General features: G+C 44.4%; 1 protein-coding gene across 1 annotated transcript; it reads right to left on the reverse strand.

Moving 5' to 3' along the window:
* Positions 1–598: 598 nt before the first annotated feature.
* ZHX1 (zinc fingers and homeoboxes 1) lies at positions 599–24,010 on the reverse strand. Its single transcript, XM_075270122.1, has 3 exons — positions 23,757–24,010; positions 12,220–15,031; positions 599–2,068 (listed from the first exon to the last, which is right to left on the reverse strand). The coding sequence occupies exon 2, from the start codon at positions 14,848–14,850 to the stop codon at positions 12,223–12,225; it is 2,628 nt and encodes an 875-aa protein (XP_075126223.1). The 5' UTR covers positions 14,851–15,031; positions 23,757–24,010; the 3' UTR covers positions 599–2,068; positions 12,220–12,222.
* Between the last annotated feature and the right edge of the window lie 1,771 nt (positions 24,011–25,781).

Consider the following 25,781-nt stretch of genomic DNA (forward strand, 5'->3'; position numbering starts at 1 on the left):
TACATAATACCATTCAATACGGAGAACAGTTAGGTGGAAGGGGAAGTCAGTGTCAGCAGCCCAAGCTAGACTCTTAAAAGAAAAAAAACAACAAGTCCCCAGATAACCCCTTACATAACTATCCGGTCGACAAATTTAAAAAGGTTTTATTTAAAAGGGATTCTATCATTAAAACTAAATTTTTTCAGTTGAGTTTTCTCGCAGCACTGGGGGCGGGCCCCAGTGCTCAAACAGCACTGGGGGCGTCCCAATGCTGCGAGAGAACTCTCCAGTGCTGCCTCCATCTTCTTCTTCAGGAATGGGTCTTCTTCATGTCTTCTTCCGGCGGTAGCTTCAAACTTGTAGGCCTCGGGTCTAGAGCAAAGCCAAATGCGCATGCCTGCCGCCCACAAGAAAATGGCCGCTTACACAGTATTGTAAGTGACCATTTTCTTGTGGCCGGCAGTCATGCACAGTCGGCTGCCTGAGGCCTAGAAGTTTGAAGCCTCCACCGGAAGAAGACCCGTTCCTGAAGAAGATGGAGACGATGCTGGAGAGTTCTCTCGCAGCATTGGGGACGCCCCCAGTGCTGCGAGAGAACTCATTTGCATACCGCTGAAAACTTGATTATATACCAAATGGCAGCGCGGAGAAGACATCTAAAGGTAGGAGACGAATAGCCTTTCTTAAGGCTATTCCTACGTGGTAGGCAGAAAAAATTGAATTTTAATGATAAGATCCCTTTAATGGATGACCTATCCTTAGGAAAGGCTATCAATTAAAAATATATGGGGGTGGGGGGGATTCTGACAGACAGGATGACTGTGGATCAGTTGTAAGTACTCAGTGAAACACTGCAGCTTTGTCAAGAGCTGATCGGTGTCTCGGACCTCTGCCAATCCTTAGATCCTAAGGATAGGTCATCAATTATGTAGTCTGGAAAACCCCTTTAAATCTTAAAGACAATCTCTCAAATAACATAAAGGGGCAGAAGAAAAAGTCAGAAACCTGTGTTTAGTCTTAGTGTAACAAAGGAAATTCTGAACAATTCCGTAGACACATTATAACCCTACACATGTAAAGTGCGCAAGACTCGAAATGCTTATGCAAACCAAACAAAAAGGCAAAGTAACAATGGACCGAGGAGTTGGGCAACACTTTAGAGAACAAATCAATCTTAAAGTACAAAGCTGAATATACATACGAGTGTAAGACATGTAAGACACCATTTATTGGCAGGTGAGTCTACTTTTTTTTTCTTTTTGCCATGCCGTTGTACAAAGGCATTTTAAGGGGGAAAAAATGGCTTCCCTGCTAAACAATAACACTTGGCAACCCCACAGACAGCAAGAAAATACAAAGGAGGACACAAAAAAATATTGTTTCTCACCTGATAACATAATAGAAACCTTTAGTCCTATTTGCACTACTTGTGTGTTGTATGAGTATATAGATTGTACAGTATAAGGATGAGGTCTAAAGGGGAGGGGGGGAACAAAATGGTTCATTTAAAGCTGCAAACACAAATCACAGAAGAAATCGATTGATGCTGTTTAATGCGGTGTAGCTTTCTCTTTAGAAAACAAACAAAAAAAAGTTTGGTCACTCAAAGCTTTTTTAAAAAAAGACAGAAAATAGGCAACCAAATGTTTACTGTTTACCTAGCACGTAGTTATGCTATATATATATGCAGCGAAAAGTACAAAAACAAAAAAACTAGTGGTCACTGTCGGTGCTATCTCAGGCCTCCCTCTCCCGCACTAACTAAAGGTCTGCAAAGGGGAACAAACAAAAAAAAAAAACAGGGGAAGAAAGAAAAATAGAAGTCAGTAAAAATGTATTAAAATCTTCTGAATTGTACAAGTTATGTGCTGCCCACATCACCGACTCTGTATTTACAGTAAAGTCCTCTGTCTGCAGTGTGGCTACTTTGGCACAGCATGCAGATCGACTACTCCGTTCCGGCAGAGCTTGCCGACGCTCCAACGCACCGCTCTGTGGTTTTCACAAGAGAGGATCTCCATGCATTTCACAGTAAACTGGACACCACGCAACGCCGTCCTCTTCTCTGCTGACGTCACCTTCCTTCCTGGAAAAAAGAGAAGGTATATAAATAAAATGAGCAAGATAGGATGTCAACCTTTAATGCTTGCCGGTGAAGGGACCGGATCACATCGGAAGGGGTTTGGATTCTCTCAGATGTGACGTAAACCAAACCCAGGTCGTGCAGAGCTATTGTTTCTATGACAGAATCATTATAAGTCAATGGGGTCTGTAGGTCGTGTGATACAAGAATGACACAGAAAAATCACATGATAAATATCGCTATGTAGCCCTAGACTTATACTCTGGCAGTCATGACCTATTACAGTAGGTTGGGTTTTTTGGACCGGATTTGGATGCGGAATCCGCCTAAAAAAAACGCGTTCCATTAACTTCAACGGGAGCCGTAAGGTTCCTTTTTCCTCGAGCGGTTTCGTCCCGCTCGCGGGAAAAGAAGCGAGCAGTCCTTTCCGCGGCTGAATCAGCCACGGACGTCTGCAGCGCGACACTCCCTCCCAACTAGGCCCATTCATTTGGGCCTGATCAGGAGCGGAATGTCGCGACAGTCGTGCTAGCCTAGGGAGACGTTTTTTTGACCGGATTCTGAGGTGGATTCGCGCTTCAAAATCTGGTCCAAAAAAACCCTGTGCCTTACACACATCCTAGACAGGGAAAAGGTAAGCCAACATTGACGGGACCTGATACAATTCCACGTGATCGAGACACTTACAGCAAGATAAATGTCCAATATGAACTAAATGGAATAGGTGTGACCATGATCAGATGGGCAAATACAATCCGGCCATTGGTCATTCCGATATAAAAATCATCAGGTTTTATATGGTGTGGTATTGAGTGCCATCCTGTACGTATCTGAACATGTCCATTTCCTGCTGGGCGCCTTATAACTCATGCCGTGGTGCTTTGTGTAGTCAGATTTACTTTGACTCAATCTGAGTCACCTACGAAGTATGAGAGTCAAAGCTTTGTGGGAAGCAAAGACCTTGAACTGAACTGCGAGTCAAGACTTCAGAGCAAAAACTTATAGAATAAAACCAGAGAGAAATTAAAAGGAGTTGACTCAAGTGACTGAAAGCTAAACTGCAGTAACACGGCATGGCCATTGCACAATAGGGGGGCGCCATCTGCTCCATCTACTGTATAGTCCAGCCGTAAATGGCTGACTGCTGGGGGTGCTAGTTGTTCGGCCCCCACCAAGCTTATACGGATGAGCTATACCAAGGATCGGACGTTAATATCAATAGGCTAGTAATGACTTTTCACCTTGTGTGCCATGCTTTATAACCATCCTCCAAGTAGGATTTCTGAAAGACCCTACATTCTTGGGTTTATGGAGACAATCGCACTGTTTCCCAAAATATATATCAGGGGAAAAACAGGTCACACAGAAAATGTTTAGGGTTCCTACATACAACCCATAATGGATCCAGAAGTCCCATAGATGTGAATTTATCACAGAATACACTCTGATGGGGTTAAAGGGATATAGTCACTCCTTAGGGAGAGACCACCAATTAGGTGTGTGGAGTCTTATTAAGCCATGAGCGCTGCACTGTGCAAAGAAACATGGGAAGAATATGCAAATCTGTCTTCCATTACTTAATTAGGAACACAGTGCCTCAGTCATGCAGCCCAATAGAGGGCACTCCCTTTAACACATCATTGCAGCAAAGGCCTCTGGGAGGGTCGGGCATGATGTTAAAGGGGAGCGCCCTCTATTGGGCTGCATGACTGAGGCACTGTCTTCCTAATTACATCATGGAAGATAGACTTGCACATTCTCAGTGAGCGCCCTCTATTGGGCTGCATGACTGAGGCACTGGCTTCCTAATTACATCATGGAAGACAGATTTGCATATTCTTCCCATACACTCTGATGCACATACAGTTGTGTCTGTGGTCTCTAAGGGTATGTTCACACGGCGGTATTTGTATTCCGCGTGTGACCATCCAGTGTGGTATTCCTAAGAGTACACAAGTGTGTATTTCTAGAACAGAAAGCCAATGTTGGCGTCCTGAATTCGGTCCTGGATTTGCTCCAGATATGTTGTCAGGAGTCGATGACCTCTTTGCTTTTCATTTTCACGTATTTGGCCAAAAAGTCAAATGCCGATTATCTTTCCTGCCTGAACATTTTTTTCCACTGTATGTGAACAGGTTACATACAAACTTAGTCACAGAATACAGGACTCCGCGCTCGGATTCCCTTGTGTATAGGGAAAAAAAAGTTTGCAGCAAAGGCTTGATGTTACTGTAGTCTGTGAGACTTTGACCTCTCTTTTCCAGTGCACATAAAACACCTACAAGCCAAATACATCAACAGATGGCAAATGGGTAGAAAAACACTTTCCATGACAATAATAATGTCCCTGTGTCAATATCTGTCCACACAGACACCCATTACTGGCCTCAGTGATCCCTAAGTATGGTATATACTGGTGAGGCCAATGTCATCTGTATACGGACACCTCTCCGCGACAGGTATGGAAGCGAATCCCAGCAAGAGGGACCCTGAAAAATTAAGGATTTTCTGGCCCCAGAAATCCCAATGACCCATTCACAAAATTATCAGATTGTTCTGACACCCAGACCCTGCACCGACCAGCTGATACCCATCACACAGAAGCGGATTCACATTACTCAATGTCTCATACGTCGTATTCTGACAAAAGTACACACCGAGGTCTTCTAAGGATATTATATAAACAAGGCCAGCTCTCTGATATCTTTCCTCACTGTGTAAAATCTTATAAAACATTATTTACTAGCAACAAGACAATAGGTGCCGTGTCCAATCCCTGCAGATCTACCTTGCAGCTACTAGAAAAGCCAGGACGTGCCGGCTACACCCTGAAATTACCAGGAACCTCTCATTACAGATCATTACACAGAAGTCATCCGGGTAACAAGACTATCTTCAGGACGTGAAGGACGGGTGGATTTCCTGGAGGATGTTGTGCTGATCTATAGGATGAGGAATTAAAGGGAATTGTACAGTAAATACTAAAATACTAAATATTTTTGCTGGAATTACTCATGGACGACCTATATGTGATTGGAGGTGGTCCAACATGCAGGACTCCCCCAGTCAGCTGTTGGAAGAGGTCATGACACTAGCAAAAAAGAAAACCCAAAGACAAACAAAAAAAAACAAAACATTTTTCCTGCATTTTTCTTCCCTATTAAAGAGAACCTTTCATGGTCCAGAGCACATGTGGTGTTATATACTGCTGGAAAGCCAACAGTGCGCTGAATTCAGCGCACTGTCGGCTTTCCCAATCTGTGCCCCGGGTGAAGAGCTATTGGTCCTGGTACCGTAGCTCTTCACAGTCAGCAGGGCGTTTCTGACAGTCAGGTACGTCCTTCTCCACAGCAGCGCCTAAGGCGCTCTACAGTGTGAGCGGGGAGGAACGCCCCCTCCTAACCTGATAATACTCGTCTATGGACAAGCACTGTGAGCAGATGGAGGTGACTGTCAGGAACGCCCTTCTGACTGTAAAGAGCTACAGTACCGAAAGCTCTTCACCCGGGGCACAGATCGGGAAAGCCGACAGTGCACTGAATTCAGCACTTTCGGCTTTCCAGCAGTATATAGAATTGCCTATACTCCAAACCATGATAGGTCCTCTTTAAATCTATGGAGAAAATCTGAGTGTATAAAATTAGAATGCAGCTTTTCCACAGTTTTTTTTCTATAAAAGGAAAAATACTGCACTTCCACAAAGTGGGACCTTAGCCTAAGGCCGGGTTCAGACAGGGTTTTTTGGTCTGGAACCTGAGGCGGAGGCCGCCTCAGGTTCCAGACCAAAATACAGGTAGCTGCAACTGGATGCCGGTGCACTGCACCAGCATCCAGCCGCACGCTCTTCTCCGGATTAGGCCCAACGAATGAGCCTAGTCAGGAAGAGGGAGTGACTTCAGGCCGAATCGAAAGGCAAAAGCGGCCTGAAGAATGAGCACCTCGCTTCTTTTTCCGGGAGCCGGCAAGCTCCTGAGCGGCTCCCATTGATTTCAATGGGAGCCGTCTTTTTGGTCAGAATTTTGAGGCGGATACGGCCTCAAAATCCTGACCAAAAATCTCTGTGTGAACTTACCCTTACTATGGCTAAAAACACTGCAGGAAAATCTGCAACAACAACAAAAACAGTACAAGAAATAACCAAATAGATTTTCTACAGCGCATCACTTTTACCAGCATTTTATAGTACCAGCAATGTGAATGAGATTCTGGCTAAACACATCCCAACATTGTGGGAAGAAAAGCTTGAAATGCATTTTTCTTCTCACAGTGATTTTTTAGCTGCAGTCGGCTACACGGGGTCTTAGCCTTAGGCACTACGTTGCAGTAAAGCAGTGTTTTTACAGCACCAGCAAAGTGAATGAGAAAAGCCACACTTTAGACTTTCTGTCGCTTTCTTTTGGACTGTGTGAGGACTCCTCAGCAAGATTCATCAGGTCACTTATTTTTCAGTGTCTTGCCTTAATCTCTGACATCAGATTGAAAACAATGAGGGGCAAAATCAGTGAAGAATCTGCATCAGATGTTGGGACGTAATCCACTTCAAAAATCAGCAATAGATTCCACTGTGTGGCTAACCTCATGCTACCAAAATGCTGCTTTTCTTGTTGCAGATTTTGCTGTTTTTTGAGCCAAAGACAAGAACTTATTAAGCAGAAGGAAGAAGTATAAGAAGCTATCTATGTATTTCCCATTTTTTTGCTTTTGAAGTTGCACCTAACAGCAGCAAAATCTGCAACAAATAAAAAAATGCAGCTTTTCTGTAATGTGGGGCCTTAGCCTAATGGTAATCTGTGACCAAACCCAGCATATCACCCCAACCCTGCAGATAGATAGGTTAGTGTCACCAGAACCAGCATATTACCCCAGCCCTGCAGATAGATAGGTTAGTGTCACCAGACCCAGCATATCACCCCAGCCCTGCAGATAGATAGGTTACTGTCACCAGAACCAGCATATCACCCCAGCCCTGCAGATAGATAGGTTACTGTCACCAGAACCAGCATATCACCCCAGCCCTGCAGATAGATAGGTTACTGTCACCAGAACCAGCATATCACCCCAGCCCTGCAGATAGATAGGTTAGTGTCACCAGAACCAGCATATCACCCCAGCCCTGCAGATAGATAGGTTACTGTCACCAGTACCAGCATATCACCCCAGCCCTGCAGATAGATAGGTTAGTATCACCAGACCCAGAATATCACCCCAGCCCTGCAGATAGATAGGTTACTGTCACCAGAACCAGCATATCACCCCAGCCCTGCAGATAAGATAGGTTACTGTCACCAGAACCAGCATATCACCCCAGCCCTGCAGATAGATAGGTTACTGTCACCAGAACCAGCATATCACCCCAGCCCTGCAGATAGATAGGTTACTGTCACCAGAACCAGCATATCACCCCAGCCCTGCAGATAGATAGGTTAGTGTCACCAGAACCAGCATATCACCCCAGCCCTGCAGATAGATAGGTTACTGTCACCAGTACCAGCATATAACCCCAGCCCTGCAGATAGATAGGTTAGTGTCACCAGAACCAACATATCACCCCAGCCCTGCAGATAGATAGGTTAGTATCACCAGTACCAGCATATCACCCCAGCCCTGCAGATAGATAGGTTACTGTCACCAGTACCAGCATATCACAACAGCCCTGCAGATAGATAGGTTACTGTCACCAGACCCAGCATATCACCCCAGCCCTGCAGATAGATAGGTTAGTGTCACCAGAACCAGCATATCACTCCAGTCCTGCAGATAGATAGGTTACTGTCACCAGAACCAGCATATCAACCCAGCCCTGCAGATAGATAGGTTAGTGTCACCAGACCCAGTATATCACCCCAGCCCTGCAGATAGATAGGTTACTGTCACCAGAACCAGCATATCACCCCAGCCCTGCAGATAGATAGGTTAGTGTCACCAGAACCAGCATATCAACCCAGCCCTGCAGATAGATAGGTTAGTGTCACCAGACCCAGTATATCACCCCAGCCCTGCAGATAGATAGGTTACTGTCACCAGAACCAGCATATCACCCCAGTCCTGCAGATAGATAGGTTAGTGTCACCAGACCCAGCATATTACCCCAGTCCTGCAGATAGATAGGTTACTGTCACCAGAACCAGCATATCACCCCAGCCCTGCAGATAGATAGGTTAGTGTCACCAGAACCAGCATATCACCCCAGCCCTGCAGATAGATAGGTTACTGTCACCAGTACCAGCATATCACAACAGCCCTGCAGATAGATAGGTTAGTGTCACCAGACCCAGCATATTACCCCAGCCCTGCAGATAGATAGGTTACTGTCACCAGAACCAGCATATCACCCCAGCCCTGCAGATAGATAGGTTAGTGTCACCAGAACCAGCATATCACCCCAGCCCTGCAGATAGATAGGTTAGTGTCACCAGTAAGCAATAGGGTGTTGTTATCTCTTCGAAGCAATAGTAACACCCTTGTTATCCCGAACAGCTAATTTGTATATTGGCAAAAACAGCGATATCTCAGCAATATAGGGGAAAATACTGTATGATTCAGGTAACCCTAACCTATCTATCTGCAGGACTGGGGTGATATGCTGGTTCTGGTGACACTAACCTATCTATCTGCAGGACTGGGGTGATATGCTGGGGTCTGGTGACACTAACCTATCTATCTGCAGGGATGGGGTGATATGCTGGTTCTGGTGACACTAACCTATCTATCTGCAGGGCTGGGGTGATATGCTGAGCTCGGGTGACACTAACATATCTATCTGCAGGGCTGGGGTGATATTCTGGGGTCTGGTGACACTAACCTATCTATCTGCAGGGCTATGGTGATAGGACGGCACTGGTGACACAATCCCTTTTAGCTAACAAGCAGTACTACAGTTACATTATGTATGAACCACAATACAACTCTCAGACCATTTTTATATAAAAGGGGCAAGTCATATTATAGAAGGATTTGGAAAGGGGGGGGGGTGATCAGAATGTAAGCTAAATGCAACAGAATTCTCTTTTTTTTTTTTTCTAAATGTAGATTGGGAGCCCCGTATAGGGATCACAATGTACATTTGTTCCTATCAGTATGTCTTTGTAGAATGGAAGGAAATCCACGTAAACACGGGGAGAACATACAAGCTCCTTGCAGATGTCGTTCCTGGCAGGATTCGAACCCAGGACTCCAGCACTGCAAAGCTACAGTGCTAACCACTGAGCCACCATGTTGTCACACCAGAATTCTGTCTTGTGCCACATTTTTAGCCAGGTTTAAATTAACTAAAAAACTGAGTGGAATAAAATGCCAAAACGTGCAACAAAATCTTTCCAAAGCAGGCGGTGTAAAGTTGGACAAATGTGTCTTAAATGACACACTAAAGTGAGGAGACCACCTGTACTAGATTTAACGGTACTATTCCGTTATCGGGCCAGCAGCAGCGCATTTCAGCACCAGCTTTCGGGACAGCAGTTCAGTTCAGCAGCGGGAATTACAATGACATCCGAGGACTGCTGGCCCGATGCTTGTGCCCAGTAGCCAGTACATCAATGACCCCCCCTCCATCTCCTCCTCCTTCCAGTGCTGCCCCCCAGCTCTCCTTACATCTACCCCGTACCCTCTCCCCGCCACATGACTAAGCCGATGCTGGCCCGATGATAGAGGCCGTGCTTGTGTGTAGTAGGCAGTACATCGATCGATGCCCTCATCCTCCTCTTCCTTCCAGTGCTGCCCCCCAGCTCTTCTTACATCTGCCCCGTACCCTCTCCCTGTAATAGGCCTCACCGTAAATCTTGAGCAATGAATGCTACTAGATAGCCGCCGGACGCTGCAGAAAGTTTGTCCCTCCGGCTCGCTGTAGCTCACCGTTCCTATAGTCGGCGTGTTTCTTGTCAGGGCCTGGATTGAGCCCCGGTGTCTTTCCTTTCGGTCTCGGTACTAGCGCTGAGGTGAGGCCTAGTCGTGTGGCGGGGAGAGGGTACGGGGAAGATGTAAGGAGAGCTGGGGGGCAGCACTGGCAGGAGGAGAAGGATGGGGGAGGGGGGTCATCGATGTACTGGTTACTGGGCACAAGCATCGGGCCAGCAGTCCTCGGATGTCATTGTAATTCCCGCTGCTGAACTGCTGTCCCGAAAGCTGCTGCTGAACTGCGCTGCTGCTGGCCCGATAACGGAATAGTACCGATTTAACAATGATTCCAGCTGACCGCTTTCAGTTTACGCTGTCTAAGGCTACAGCCCCACGTTGCAGAAATGCAGCTCTTTTTATTGCAGATCTTGTTGTGGTTTTAAGAGCCAAAGCCGGGAGTGGCTGCAAAAGAAATGTGGAATATATGGGAAGGTCTTAAACTTCTATCTTCTGTTCAATCCACTCCCGGCTATGGCTCAAAAAACCACAGCAAAATCTGCAACAGAAAAAGCTGCATTTCTGCAACATGGGGCTTTAGCCTAAAACTTCAGGATTAGCAAATCGCCCCCAATGTTCAAGGAGAGAAAGCATGGCAACACAGCGGTACAACGCATACACATATAAATAAGCTATGACTAGAGATGAGCGAACACTGTTCGGAACAGCTGTACGTGCCGGCTACGTCCATTCATTTCTATGGGAGCGTGCTGTTCGAAACGGCTGTTCCGAACAGTGTTCGCTCATCTCTAGCTATGACATCATAATATGGAAAGGTAGGCAGACATAAAGGCTCTGTGCAAGGACAGTTACCATGGCATGAGGCCTAATATCATGTCTATAGCTATCAAAGACAGTCCACAGCAGCTCCATACTTCACAAAGGCTCAGTGGATCTGTAACATGGCTTACACATGGAATAAACTTCACCAGTTTTGTTTGATACACTTTGGAGTGCGGCCTTTTTCCTTCAATATAAAACTCTATGCTTGATCCACGTCAGATCCATATAGATCTTTAACGTTATCAAGGAAAAATATACAGAAATCACCATTAAGTTAGATGGCCAAGTAATACCGATACCATAATACAACAGCGTCACAATAAATCACCTGAATGTGCAAATCATATAAGCAAGGAGAGGATGACATCTGCTGGACAAACATGTAACTGCTGCCCAAATTTTCTCCAACCATCTTAGTTGGACCACAATAAGGACATCATGGGTGGTTATCAGGACACTACATGTATGAGAAGATAACCTGACTACAATAAGGACATCATGGCTGGTTATCAGGAGGACACTACATGTATGGGAAGATAACCTGACCACAATAAGGACATCATGGCTGGTTATCAGGAGGACACTACATGTATGAGCCACAAGCTCGGCCCAACACCTTTAATATAACTTGAACTAGTTTTCTGATAGGAGTTAGAATGGTAATCTATGCCCGTTCCCACCTGGTGCCAGGATGTCCTCTAGATGTCCATAAATCTTTCAGCACCTGCACCAGTCGGGCCGATTATTAAGACTGGCATACAATACACTTGCCCCAATGATGACGGATGCAGATGGAATGGGTGTGGGGGATTTATCACTCCCCTCTTTGCCAGTTTTCTGGCTTAGGCCCGGTTCACATTTATGTTCGGGTTAGTCTGCTCCCCTATCCACATGAACTATGCGGAGCAAAACGTCTTGCAGGCAGCAGTTTTCTCTCCGCATTTTCCATGTGAAAGCCACACAGACCCTCATTATAGTCTATAGGATCCGCGGGTTTCCTTGGATATCCACCTTCTTTTTTTATGTGGATAGGTTTCATTTGGGAGTCCCCCCCCCAAAGCGGACTCCCCGAACGAAAGCCCAAACGTAGATGTGAACCGGGGGGATAAGGTAAACATTCAGCACAAGGCACTTTATTACACCAAATGTGCACCACATGCCCATTTCTAATCCTTGCCCACCACATCGTGTGAATGCCTTGTACCGAAAGATTTATTACAATTCATGGTAGATTGGAGCGCTACACCAGCCTCTTCATAAATCTCTCAGTCCCTACACCAGTCCACTGGCATATGATAAATTTACCCTGATGTTCTTCATCTGCATCCATCTTTGTATTAGTTTTTGAAGATTAGAACAATGGAACAAAATAAAGCAGTGTGAACCCAATTCACAAACTGGAAGAGAGAACGTTAATAATGCAAAAGCCATAATACAAAGTGTACAAGCGCGGCATGCAGACTTACAGGGACTGTACTTACATGTCAGTCTTCCATTTTTGAAAGCCTCCTTTTAACATGTTTCGGTGGTTCCCAGGTATCGCTCTCGTCAGTATCTATTTCTTCCTCCTCATCCTGATCATCTAACAGATCGTCCTCATCCTCAATTTCAAATGGATCCAAACCAGCGTCTTCTCTTTGTAGTCGTTCCGCAAACCATTCCCTCACCTGCTCATAACCCATTTGAGATTTCGAAACTAATTCATCCAAGTCTTCCTCATTGAGGAATTTGTGCATTAAGTAGTAGTCTTTAAGTACCGCTTTTCCAGTCTTCTGTTTTACAGGAGCTGGTGGCCTTTCCCAGCTGTTGCCTCTCCGCGATCCTTTGGGGCGACCTCTGGGTCTCCCCCTTCCTCTACCTCTGGGCCTGCCTCGTCCTCTTTTCCGTACAAAGCCCTGTCCATTAACCGCATTGGGGGAGAGACTGCCATTCACTTGATATTGGTAGAACCACTTCAAATGATGGTTTTTCACCGCATACCTGGTATCTCCAAACCAGCCAACAACATCACTTCTTGCAAGACCAGTCTCCTCCGACAGTTTGTCATAGTCCTCTCCTGTAGGCCACTGGTTGCGAACAAAGAAGCTTTTGAGTGCATGTAGTTGCTCCGGGGTCTTTTTTCCAAGTTTATTAGCTAGAGCTGCCCCTGCTTTTACATAAGCATTCTCAGGGTCCATCTCCTCTTTAAACCCTTCTTCCTCAAAAGCTACAGGCTCATCTTTTACACCACCTGATCGTCTTCTTTCAGCGAACCAAGCATCGATTTCTCGTCTTGTTAGCTTGCTGAGGACCCTAAGCTTGTTTAATTCCTCGTCTGATGGTATATTGCTCTTGAGGAAGCTTTCCTCAAGAATTTGCAACTGCTCCACCGTTTTCTCTTTGAATCTCTGTGGGGTAAAATCTGGGAAGGCGTTCCAGCTTTGCCTCCGTTGTGGTGTGACAGCAACAGGAGGAGTCGGGGATTCTGTTGTTTCATCGCTCGAATCGATAACTATAGTTCCACTAGGATCACTTGGGAAATGGATGCCGTGACTCCCCTTGGAATTTCTTTGGTTGTATCTTGTATCACTAAACCACTTCTTAATTTCTCCTTTTGTCAACCCAGTAAACCTTATTAACCGGTCAATTTCACTATTACTTGGGAATGGGTTCTTTAGATAGCTAATTTTGAGGGCCGTCAATTGTTCTTTAGTTTTCTTTGACCTCATACCAAACACATCGGTTATCATGGTGGGCTCTTGCTTGGGAAGCTGTGCGCTCGGGATAGCAGCAACTCTCTTGGTTTCCGACACAGCTTGGGGAAGTTGGCTTGCCTGGATATGGGCATTATTTGGAACACCAGCCACCGTCAACGCTATTGGCGTTGTCACAGGGATTGCGCCCGTTCCTCCTACTTGTGCAAGTACGAGGCTCGGCTGGCCAACTATTTGGCACGTCTGTAAAATAGAAGGCAAACCGTTGGCAGCGGATGAAATCTGAGCTGGGAAAACTGTAATTGTCTGGGGGACTGTATGGACAGTGCCATTAAACTGCTTTCTTCGAGCATCCTCTACTTCTTCCGGGGTCCAGCTAACACCATGTTTTAGTCTTTGTGCAGAAAACCAGATTTTAATTTGTTCTTCTGTGCATTTAGTTTGTGAAGCGAGAAGGGTTATCTCGGAAACTGTTGGGTACGGAAACTTGTTGTAGTTACTCAACAAAAGTGGGTTGGTGTCTAAAGCAGCGTTGTATGTAGGAATGCTATTGATGGGGATTAAGACTTTTGACAGGATATTTTGCTGCGCCTGTACGGCCGTGATCACTTGTGCCACCCCAGGCTGAAGGACACTAGCAGGGGTAATAACAGTACTTTGTAATTCTTGGGCACTTGTCACAATTGTAGCACTTGTTTTCACAGGCTCAGGAACAACCGTAGTTGACTTTGCTTCTCTATTTTCTTGTGATTTTGGCTTAGACTCATTCTCCGTGATCAAGTCGTTTTCTTCGGTGCCATCTTCAGATGCATTCTGCTGTACACTGATTCGTTTCTTCTCTGATTTATCCTTCATTATTTTCATGATTGGGGTCTTACTGATGGATATTGCAGAGGAGTTTGACTCAGATTGTTCCTGGTTTTCTTCTTGGACAAAGCTCCCATCGAATGTCAGGTCGTTTACAGTTTGTTCAAATATTGACTGATTGTTGCGCTTCACCATAGTTAACTTAAAGTTCTCCTCTCCAGGATGATATTTCGTATTGTGCTCAGAAAGTGAATCATACCGTTTAGTGAGAAAATTACACTCCACACAAAAATAGGAAGAATTTAATACAACATTCGGGTGCTCAGAATCCACATGAAAGGTAAACATATTTAGGTCAGTCGTCTGAAATGAACAATATTTACATTCGTAACCACCTTCTACTACTTTATTTTGCTGATTGTCTGAATCGTTGGTTTCTAGTGCATCGTCTTCGCTGGATATGCTCTCAGGCACTGTGCTCTCTGGCACGGGTGGCTCCGCTGGAATAGGCAGAGGTGGACTTTCCTCCCCGTCAGAGTTGACACCTACGTCAGGATCGTGCTCGCTTGCAAGCACCATGCAAGGAGTTTTTGTTTTCCGTTTACTTGCCATAGTGCTTTAGAATTTATTATAAAGTTTGCAAAAAAAAAAAAAAAAAAAAATTCAAGTGAGAATGAAACACCAGTTGGTAAGGTTTTCTTATGTTCCAAGTTGCGCCGTAAAAGGTTTTTCTACTGAGCATATGATGAAATTCGGTAGAACAGTAGTATCAAGTTAGATTCATGATGAATGTCTGGAGGAAGAAGAAAAGAGAAAAAACAAACAATGAGGCACAAGAGTCTTATTGTAACTTCAGAAAGGTCTACGTGTCACTGTGGTCTAACAGAAGGAGGCAATTCTACATTTTTTAGAACATAATGCACACACTGCTAAAGACTCTATGGTGTCCCTTCGTATTGAATAAGTCCAAACTATTTACACAATGGACTGGATTAAAGGGGTTCTCGGCTTTGAACAATCTTTATTTGTTAGATGTGTCCCTTGACAATAAGGAGATCATAAAGAGTCTCCCTGATGGGGCTCCCAGCAATCGGCTGTTACAGATGTTGTGCCGTTAAAGGCACTTATTCCCCTGTTCTCTGGATAAGAGTCAGATTGCTGTGGGTCCAACCACCAGATCCCGCCACGATCAGGGGACCAAATGTCCACCTAAAACCTCCTTGTGAATGGAGAGTAAGTGTCCTTGTGTAACCGGCACTCTAATCGCTGCTATAAGGGCCGCCAGGGCTCCAATTGCCGATAGCGCCCACAGTACTGGAATTCGATTCACAACTTCCTAACAATGACAGATGTTTGGATAAGTTCACACGGTGGAAACCTTTGCAGTGCATCGGCATCCCACTCCTGATTAGACCCAGACGGATTGGCCTCAGCAAGAGGGTGTCTGGAGCCGCGGAATCAGCCGGAAGAAAGGGCATGTTGCTTTTTTTCCCCCCCGCTAGCACAAAAAAAAATCACCAGTGGGAAAAAACTGCTAAAGACTCCCATTGAAATGAATGGGAGGTAGTCTTGCAGGCAGATTTTAAGGCGGATTCCGAGTCAAAATCTGCCTGCAAAATACTCAGTGTGAACATATCCTTAAGGGTGGGGGATCTAAAGGAATATTTTTATTTCTACATGTCCAATTCTTTATCTTCATAGAAGATAAATATAAGGTTAAAGCTTAGCATGCATGCAAACTCTGCCAAGATAAACATACGACTCTATAGGGGAATGGCCAACTAGCCAGCCAAGTTCTGTCCCTACGTTTATCTGAACTTTCATTACTGCTAGTGATCCATGACCATCAATGCAGATGTACAGTGACTGGGAAAAAAAAGCACAGATTTCAATTAATTGACTTTTGGCACAAATCAAGCCAAAATTCAGGTGCATTGAGAGTAATACATCTATGTTAATGTCCGTCACCCACTCCCGACATATGACAGTAGATAACATGATATGACATTTTAATAAGCTGCATTTATACCATATTACACAACATATAAACCACATTTTACTACAATCAGACTAGAATAGGCATGTCTGTTGTTCTGGTCCATCAACTGGATACACACAAAGACTGACCATCCTCATTGTCACGTTTCTGATGTATAGGCGCTGTTAGCACTGGCATCATGATTTCCATTTTTTACAGATTGGTCATGCAACGGACCACAAAAAATTAGATAAAAATATCAAATATATTTATTGAAAAATAGTAAAACACGTACAAAAACATATAACACACAATGGAGGGCAACACAGAGGGGTCCGCCTGTATGAAAACAGGCGGACAATACCGTAGCCCTCTCACTAGTGATGAACCGGAGATGACATCCCCTAGAATATATAGGGCATATAAAAAAGGATCTACTCCTCACAATTGGAAGTAAGTATATACACTGCACTATTCAAATATACACCTAAAGGATAATCAAGGTGCAAAATACTAGCCCCATATATAACAAGATCTCACCACTTATAACAAGGTCTCTCCATATAAGGTATAGTAAACCTATAATGAATAGTATCCTGAGTGAATATAAATAGGGAGTACAATAATAGATATAATAAGTCTATTCACAATACATACCGATAGACATATTAGCAGTGTATGTGTACCATAAGGGGTCAGCAACGGAACGTCACCAGCAAGGGAACCAAAACACCCCGGCGCTCGTTTTGCTTTAGCGTGGCTTCATCAGCGTTTCGCCACGTCGAGGTGTTTTGGTTCCCTTGCTGGTGACGTTCCAGCACTGGGGGCGGGCCCCAGCGCTCAGACAGCATCTTCGTCAATAACAGTCTCTTCATTCTCTTATTCCGGCGGTGTCTTCTTACTTCTAGGCCTTGGGCAGAGCAGACTGCACATGCCCACAGGCCACGAGAAAATGTCCGCTTACAATACTATGCAAGCGGCCATTTTCTCGTGGCCTACGGGCATGCGCAGTCTGCTCTGCCCAAGGCCACAGGCTTAGAAGTTACAAGCCACCGCCGGAAGAAGAGGCTGAAGATGACGCTGCTGAAGAAGAGGAGGCGGCGCTGGAGAGAGTTCTCTCGCAACATTGGGGACGCCCCCAGTGCTGCGAGAGAGCTAATTTACATACTGACAAGAGCCGGGATTGTAGGCGAACGGCGGCACGGAGAAGACAACGAAAGGTAGGAGAATAGCCTTTCTTAAGGCTATTCCGGTGTGGTACTTAGAAATACATGTTGTCTAAATTATAGGATCCCTTTAAAATCAACATCGAAGTCCATTTCTATACTGAATTTTTCTGATGAATTTGGATGAGCTTTCTTAAAATCCGACAACAAAAATCAGTTTCGAATTCCATCCTGAATCTGCCTCCCATTTACTTCAATAGGAATCATTCCAAATGTGTCTTGCGAGGTTTGCCCAGTGGTTTTATTCAGGCCAAATGCAACAGGGAGTTACGCCAGAGCGCAGTAGAGGTGAGTTACATTTTTTTTTATGTTTGGCCATTTACCCTGGGCCTCTGCTTTTTATACTCTGGGATCTGAAGGATATAATAGCAGTTTTGGTTTGGACTTGTTCAGTTTGAACGAAACTGCCTACGCAACTTTGCAAATATTATAATAACCAAATTGAAATAACGGACGTGAACAGAAACACGTCAGATATCCTGTTTGATGTTCATCTTTTGCTATTTTTCAATTCATTTCCCAGCCCTAGGTGGATGTCAACCTCAAATTCCTCTTCCATTACTGCTGTGTGAACATACCCTTACAGTGGAAAACAATTGTGAGCCAATATTCCGAAAGGCTGGATGTCTCATCCTGGCAGATCTAAAATTGATTCTATATCCTAATAGGCCATTAAAGAGCACAGGGGGCGTCCCCAAAGCTGCAAGAGCTCTTCAGCGACGCCTCTATCTTTGCCTGGAATGGCCTCTCTCTGTGTCTTCTTTCGGCACTGGCTTCGAACTTCTAGGCATGCGCAGTCGGCTCTGCCTTCAGGCAGAGTCAACTGCGCATGGCCATTTACCCCAGCTTACTGTGTAAGTGGCCACAGGAAAATTGCCTTGGGCATGCACAGTCGGTTCTGCCCAAAGCCTGAAGGCAGAGCCGACTGCGCATGCCTAGAAGTTCGAAGCCAGTGCCGGAAGACGCAGGGAGAGGCCGTTCCAGGCGAACATAGAGGCGTCGCTGGAGATTTCTTTCGCAGCTTTGGGGATGCCCCCTGTGCTGTTTGAGCACTGAGGACCACCCCCAATGCTGCAAGAAAACTCATTTGCATACCGACCAAAACCCAGATTGCTACCAAACAGCGGCGCGAAGAAGACATCTAAAGGTAGGAGAAGAATAGCCTTTCTTAAGGGTATTCCTACGTGTTAGGGACAAAAAAAATTGCATTTTAAAGATTGAATCTCTTTAACATTATAAAGCTTGATGAACACATCGGTGCAGATTTATTACAACAGATGTTTCATATAACAATCTCAATTAAAAGCCTGACAGGCACAAAACAATTGAAATAATAATAAAAAAAAATTAAATAAAAATCAGCTCAATAAATCGATATGATCAGATATTTAAATTATTTTGCATCCTGTCTCATACTACCTTTGGGTAGTGTACAGTTGGCAAATCAGGATTACTAATACATGAATAAAGCTTGATTCACATCAGTGCCTGGGTTTCCGTCCCCAAGCGGAGTTTGAACGGAAACCTAATCCGCATAAAAAAGCGGTTACCATACTATAATGGGGTCCGTGTGGTTTCTGCACTAAAAATGCTGAGGGAAAAGTCCTGCTTGCAGCGCATTTCTCTCCACACTTTTCATGGGGAGAAAGGAACGCAATCCCCGAATGCAGATGTGAACTAAGCCTATCTTAAATGTGGTGGCAATGCCAGGCATTTAAATAGGAAGGGGGGGGAGGTGAAATGTTAAAAAAAAGTATATCCTAATATCGCTCATTAATTGCAATTGAGATAAAAAGGTTCAATCTGTTTTCTACAGTTTATCAAGGCCGCCAATATTAAATCTGCGGGCGTCCCGGGTGTTGCAGATCACTCGTACCGAAGCAGCACAGTGAAGACTTCAATAGGGTAGTGCTGCAGCACCTATGGACAAACTGTAGCAGCGAGGGAGCATCACGTTCTTGGGTATTGGACCCACGCAGATCTAATATTGATGGCCTGTACTTAGGAAAGGCTATCACGCCCATGTTGCGAAAATACAGACCTGCTGTAAAAAACAAAACACTGCATTTAAAAGTACTTACAAAGTGGATGGGACATTGCAGAAAAAATTCTGCAGTTTGCGTTTTGGAAAATCAAAGCATATCAATTATACCTTTAGAAAAGCTGGTGTTTTACAGTCAGGGCAAAGTGGATATGGGATTGTAGTGGACACCATGCCCATTTTGCAAATCACAGCACGGCAATTATAACTACAGAAATGCCATCGGTTTCCCCATAGGTGTCATTGAAACAGAAAGTCTGCAGAGGAAATTTTCTGTCTAAAGCACTGAGGGAAGACCCGCGATGCATTGCTGCAATGGATTTTCCCGCAGCGCTCTTTTGCTGCAGGACGCCCTGTGGGGCCTTATCCTTAACATGAACTTGATGATAATCATCCAGCGCTAGTGTAAGCCAAGTTTACATCGTGACAAACTCTATTGTCACAAGGTCCACATTATATTGGTTGATGGAAACAACCTGCACACACGGCTTTTTTAAAGGGATCCTATCATTCAGACGACATTTTTTCTAAGTACCACGTCGGAATAGCCAAAGGCTATTCTTTTCCTACCTTTCGTTGTCTTCTCCGTGCCACCGTTCGCCTACAATCCCGATTCTTGTCGGTATGTAAAATAGCTCTCTGGCAGCACTAGGGGCGGGCCCCAGCGCTCAAACAGCACTGGGGGGCGTCCCCAATTCTGCAAGAGAACTCTTTCCAGCACCGCCTCCATTTTCATCAGGAACAGCCTTTTCATTCTCTTCTTCTGGCGGTGTCGTCTTACTTCTAGGCCTTGGGCAGAGCAGACTGCGCATGCCCACAGGCCCCGAGAAAATGGCCGCTTACAATACTATGCAAGCGGCCATTTTCTCGTGGAGGCCTTGGAAGTTACAAGCCACCGCTGGAAGAAGAGGCTGAAGATGATGCTGTGGAAGAAGAGGAGGCGGCGCTGGAGAGAGTTCTCTCGCAGCATTGGTGACACCCTCAGTGCTGTCTGAGTGCTGGGGCCCGCCTCCAGTGCTGCGAGAGAGCCAATTTACATACCGACAAGAACCGGGATTGTAGGCGAATGGCAACACGGAGAAGACAACATAAGGTAGAAGAATAGCCTTTCTTAAGGCTATTCCGACGTAGTACTTAGAAAAAATGTCGTCTGAATGATAGGATCCCTTTAAGTTTTGTCGCCTCCGCTTAAAGAGGACCTTTCATCATTTAGGGCACATGCAGTTTTTGAATTCAGCGCACTTTCATCACTTGGGGCACTTTCTAGCGGTATAAAACCGCATGTGCCCCAAGTGGTGAAAGGTCCAGTTTAATATACTCTGAGGTCTAAAGAGAACCAAGATTGTTATAATAATAGCTTGTGAGTGGCAAGCCTCCAAAATGTCAATTTCTGCAGCATCAGAAATTTTTGGAAAATGTTTTTTGGGCCCCTGTAGGGCATTCTTCTGTGTGGAGGGGCTACATACATAGATTCATATTGTGTCAGCACATTAAGGCTAAGGCCCCACGGGACATTCTGCAGCACTGTGGGAAAAACCACAGCAGGAACGCATCGCGGTTCTTCCCGTAGCACTTTGAACAGAGAATTTGCAGAGATTTACTCTGCGGACTTTCTGTTACCACTATATGTACGGGAAAGCCGTCAGCGCTTCCGTAGATGTAATTAACATGCTGCGAATTCCAAAACCGCGCCGGTTTTGGAAATCACAGAGTGTTCGCGCTGCGGATTTTAACGCAAAGTGGGCATGGGATTCGCATGAAACCTATCCACTTTGCTGTTACTGTACAATGCCACGATTTTTCCCACGGCGTTTCCGGCCTATGGGGCCCCGGCCTAAAGTTGCAGCCATACAGTGCTCCTGGATACATTTACCACTAACTGGGGGCTGTACATGGACTTTCATTGCTTCTAATGGAAAATAAAGGTGTGTCCTAGGAAACATCAGTAACCACATGCGTCCTGATTATCTGTATTATGGTTTGTGATATATGACTTCAGTATAGGGGACGTCACTCTTACATTTATTACACCGCATGCTGATTTTTTAAATTCAAATTGGCACAAAGAAAAAAATAGAAAAAATTGCCTATCCTTCCTCTATTATATTATACTTATGGTATATTTTTCTACTGTACCCTAAATGTATAACTTACACTACTGAACTGCACAATACGCTCTATATTATATTCCAATCTATTATACAGATGCTATATTATACTTAGTCTACACTACTAAACTCTACCATAGTAGAGTAGTACTGTAGTATATTATACTACAGTATCCCGACTCTACAGTCCATTACACTATACTGGGTATATATTACATGTATAATATACTACATTCAGTATATATTACACGTACACTATATCCTACTCTCAGTATACATTACACGTACAGTATATTCTACACTCAATATATTACATGTACAGTATATACTCAGTATATATTACATGTACAGTATATTCTACACTGTATATATTACACGTACAGTATACTCTACACTCAGAATATATTACACGTACAGTATATACTCAGTATATACTACACGTACAGTATATTCTACACTCAATATATTACACGTACAGTATATACTCAGTATATACTACACGTACAGTATATTCTACACTCAATATATTACACGTACAGTATATACTCAGTATATACTACATGTACAGTATATTCTACACTCAATATATTACACGTACAGTATATACTCAGTATATATTACATGTACAGTATATTCTACACTGTATATATTACACGTACAGTATACTCTACACTCAATATATTACACGTACAGTATATACTCAGTATATATTACATGTACAGTATATTCTACACTGTATATATTACACGTACAATATACTCTACACTCAGAATATATTACACGTACAGTATATACTCAGTATATATTACACGTACAGTATATTCTACACTGTATATATTACACGTACAGTATACTCTACACTCAGAATATATTACACGTACAGTATATTCTACACTGTATATATTACACGTACAGTATACTCTACACTCAGAATATATTACACGTACAGTATATTCTACACTGTATATATTACATGTACAGTATTCTACACTCAGTATATTACACGTACAGTATATACTCAGTATATATTACATGTACAGTATATTCTACACTGTATATATTACATGTACAGTATACACTCAGTATATATTAAATGTAGTCTATACTCAATATATAGTATATGTACAGTATATTACAATACATTAGATATATACATGTACAGTATATTATACTACACTAGGTATGTTATACGTACAGTATATTATACTATACGCCATCTAGTACATTATACATAAGCTATACTAACCTTACTTTATATTCTATTACACTATACTTAGTACATATTACATGTACAATATATTACACTACACTCAGTATATATTACATGTACAATATATTACACTACACAGTATATATTACATGTACAGTATATACACTCAGTATATATTACACGTACAGTATATATTACACGTACAGTATATATAACATGTACAGTATATATAACATGTACACTATATTCAGTATATATAACATGTACAGTATATTCTACACTCAGTATATATTACATGTACACTATAACATGTACACTGTATACTCAGTATATATAACATGTACAGTATATTCTACACTCAGTATATATTACATGTACAGTATATATAACATGTACAGTATATATAACATGTCCACTATATACTCCACCTAGTACATCCTATCTACACTATATATTCAGTATATATTACATGTACAGTATATATAACATGTACACTATATACTCAGTATATATTACATGTACAGTATATATATATATATATATATATATATATATATATATATAACATGTCCACTATATACTCCACCTAGTACATTCTATCTACACTATATTCTCCTCACTTTGCCCTCCATCTCTGAGTAGTTAGGTGATATTACAGCTCACTCCATCACCCCCCTACAGGTAGACGCCATGACAGTCGCTGACCCTGCCCCACTCCAGGGTGCAGTCCCCTGTGCGGTCTATCCAGGACCCTCTCTCTATATACAGCCTGCCTAGGACTCTGTAGACAGGGCGCCGGGCCGTCCTCCTCTCATTGTGCGCAGTAGGAGAAGGCCCGGGCCTGTCCCCGGTCACAGCGGCCTGACACTGCACACACACAGGCCGCAGGATCCAGGCCCGGGGGAGGGGAGGGGGTGACAGGGCCGCCGTCCTCAGCGCTCATCCTCTCCATTACCTGCTCCCGCCGTGAGCTCAGCTCTCCTCCACCGCCGCCGCCTCCTCCTGCATGGCGGCCATCTTACACATGGCGACGACACAGGGGCGGCTGCTGCTACGACTGCTGAGGGGGAAACTTCTCCGCCCGACACTAAAAAACACGCTACAAAAAAACGGCAAAAAAATATTTTTTTTTCGTGATTTCCTCCGTGCGGATAAATTAATGGCGGACGAGGAATATGCGTTTATTTAGTGTCCGGGCGCGACGGCCGTGAGAGGGTCGGATTTTTTTTTTTTTTTTGGCGGTAATTGTAGGCGGGGAAATGGTTTCTGTGGTAAATGGCTGTAACGTGAGCTCTCCTCCCACCGACTACTAACACGGCCAAACGTGGAGGAAAAAGCCCACAAACCTCGGCAAACACATCTGCATATGCTAATTTCAGTCAAATTAGACAGTAATTAGTAGTTATTAATTAGACCAGGGGCCCAAAATGGAGGTCAGAAGATTCTAGTCAGGGGGGAAGTGACTGAAAACTTAGGGGAGTACTCCGGGTAAGGGTTAAACCACACTGGAGTCCGATTTTCTCACGTCTGAAGGAAAGAATAGCAAAGGCGCAGCGATAGTTTGACTAAAAATGGCGGCGACTGTGACATAACCTAAACGCTAAGGTTCGGGGGACGCGAAGACTTTGGCCGTGACTTGTGACCAAAGATCACCGCGTCACCTTAGAAGTTGTAAGTGAATGGGGTCATAGTGTTACCGCAAGGGTAGAACGTAAAATTAATCGGTGGTGACAGTAGTGACAGAGTCGTGGGGTGACATGTTGATCGTTGAAGGCAAAGCCAAAGTTACCGAGTAGCCCGTCCTTAAAGAGGACCTTTCATGAGGCACATGTGGTGTTATATACCGCTAGAAAGCCAACAGTGTGCTGAATTTAGCGCACTATTGGCTTTCACGATCTGTGCCCCGGGTGAAGAGCTATCGGTGCCGGTACTGTAGCGCTTCACTGTCAGAAGGGCGTTCCTGACAGTCAGTCAGGAACGTCCTTCACAGCAGCGCCTATAGCGCTGTACTGTGCGAGTGGTGAGGAACGCCTCCTCCCCTCCTGATAATACTCTTCTATGGATGAGTATTGGGGGAGGCGTTCCGCCTTGCTCTCAGTACAGCGCTATAGGCGCTGCTGTGAGGAAGGGCGTTCCTGACTGACTGTCAGGAACGTCCTTCTGACAGTGAAGACCTACGGGACCGATAGCTCTTCACCCGGGGCACAAATTGTGAAAGCTTCCAGCGGTATGTAAAACCGCATGTGCCCCAACTCATCAAAGGTCCTCTTTCAAGGAGGGTTCTTAGGGCTAGTTCACAGAGGGGGCAGATTATGGCGCGTAATCCACGTCATAATCCGCCCCCTCACAATGGTGGTCTATGGAGATCGCCAGACTACTTTGCCGCTCACGGAAAAAAGCGGGCTGCCCTTTCTTTTGCGGCGTCCGCCTCACGGACTAATTAGCCAGCAAGCACCAGAAGTTCAGTGAGCACAGTGTGATATGTGTACACAGGAGGAAGTGAGAGCCGGGAGGCTACTGATGATGATGACAATTCATCAGCCTCCCTGCTCTCATCTCCCCCTGTTTACACACAGCAGACAGTGCTCACTGAACTTCCAGCGTGCACCTTGCTGGCTAATTAGCATATCAATAAAAGTGGACCGATTAAAAAACGGCTAAGGGGATTAAAGGGGGTCTATCATTGGATTTTCGCTCTTTTAGATAAACATACGCCTGAATAGCCTTTAAAAAGGTTCTGCTAATCGTTTGTTAAAAGACCCCCCCCCCCGTTTAAACATATATGTAAATGAGCTCCACCTCCACGTGATACTCTGTTCACGCCCTCCTCTCTTGGTTCTTCCTTATAAGTACTCCCCCTGCATTCGATTCACCGCCTCCAGCTGTCTCTATTCCTGGCGGTTTCGATCCAAATCTCGCGCATGCGCAGTAGTGCTCCCTCCAGTGCGCTACTGCACACGCGCCGGCGGCATTTTTGTGT

This window comes from Leptodactylus fuscus, chromosome 4 (genome assembly GCF_031893055.1).
Source record: "Leptodactylus fuscus isolate aLepFus1 chromosome 4, aLepFus1.hap2, whole genome shotgun sequence".
NCBI lineage: Eukaryota > Metazoa > Chordata > Amphibia > Anura > Leptodactylidae > Leptodactylus > Leptodactylus fuscus.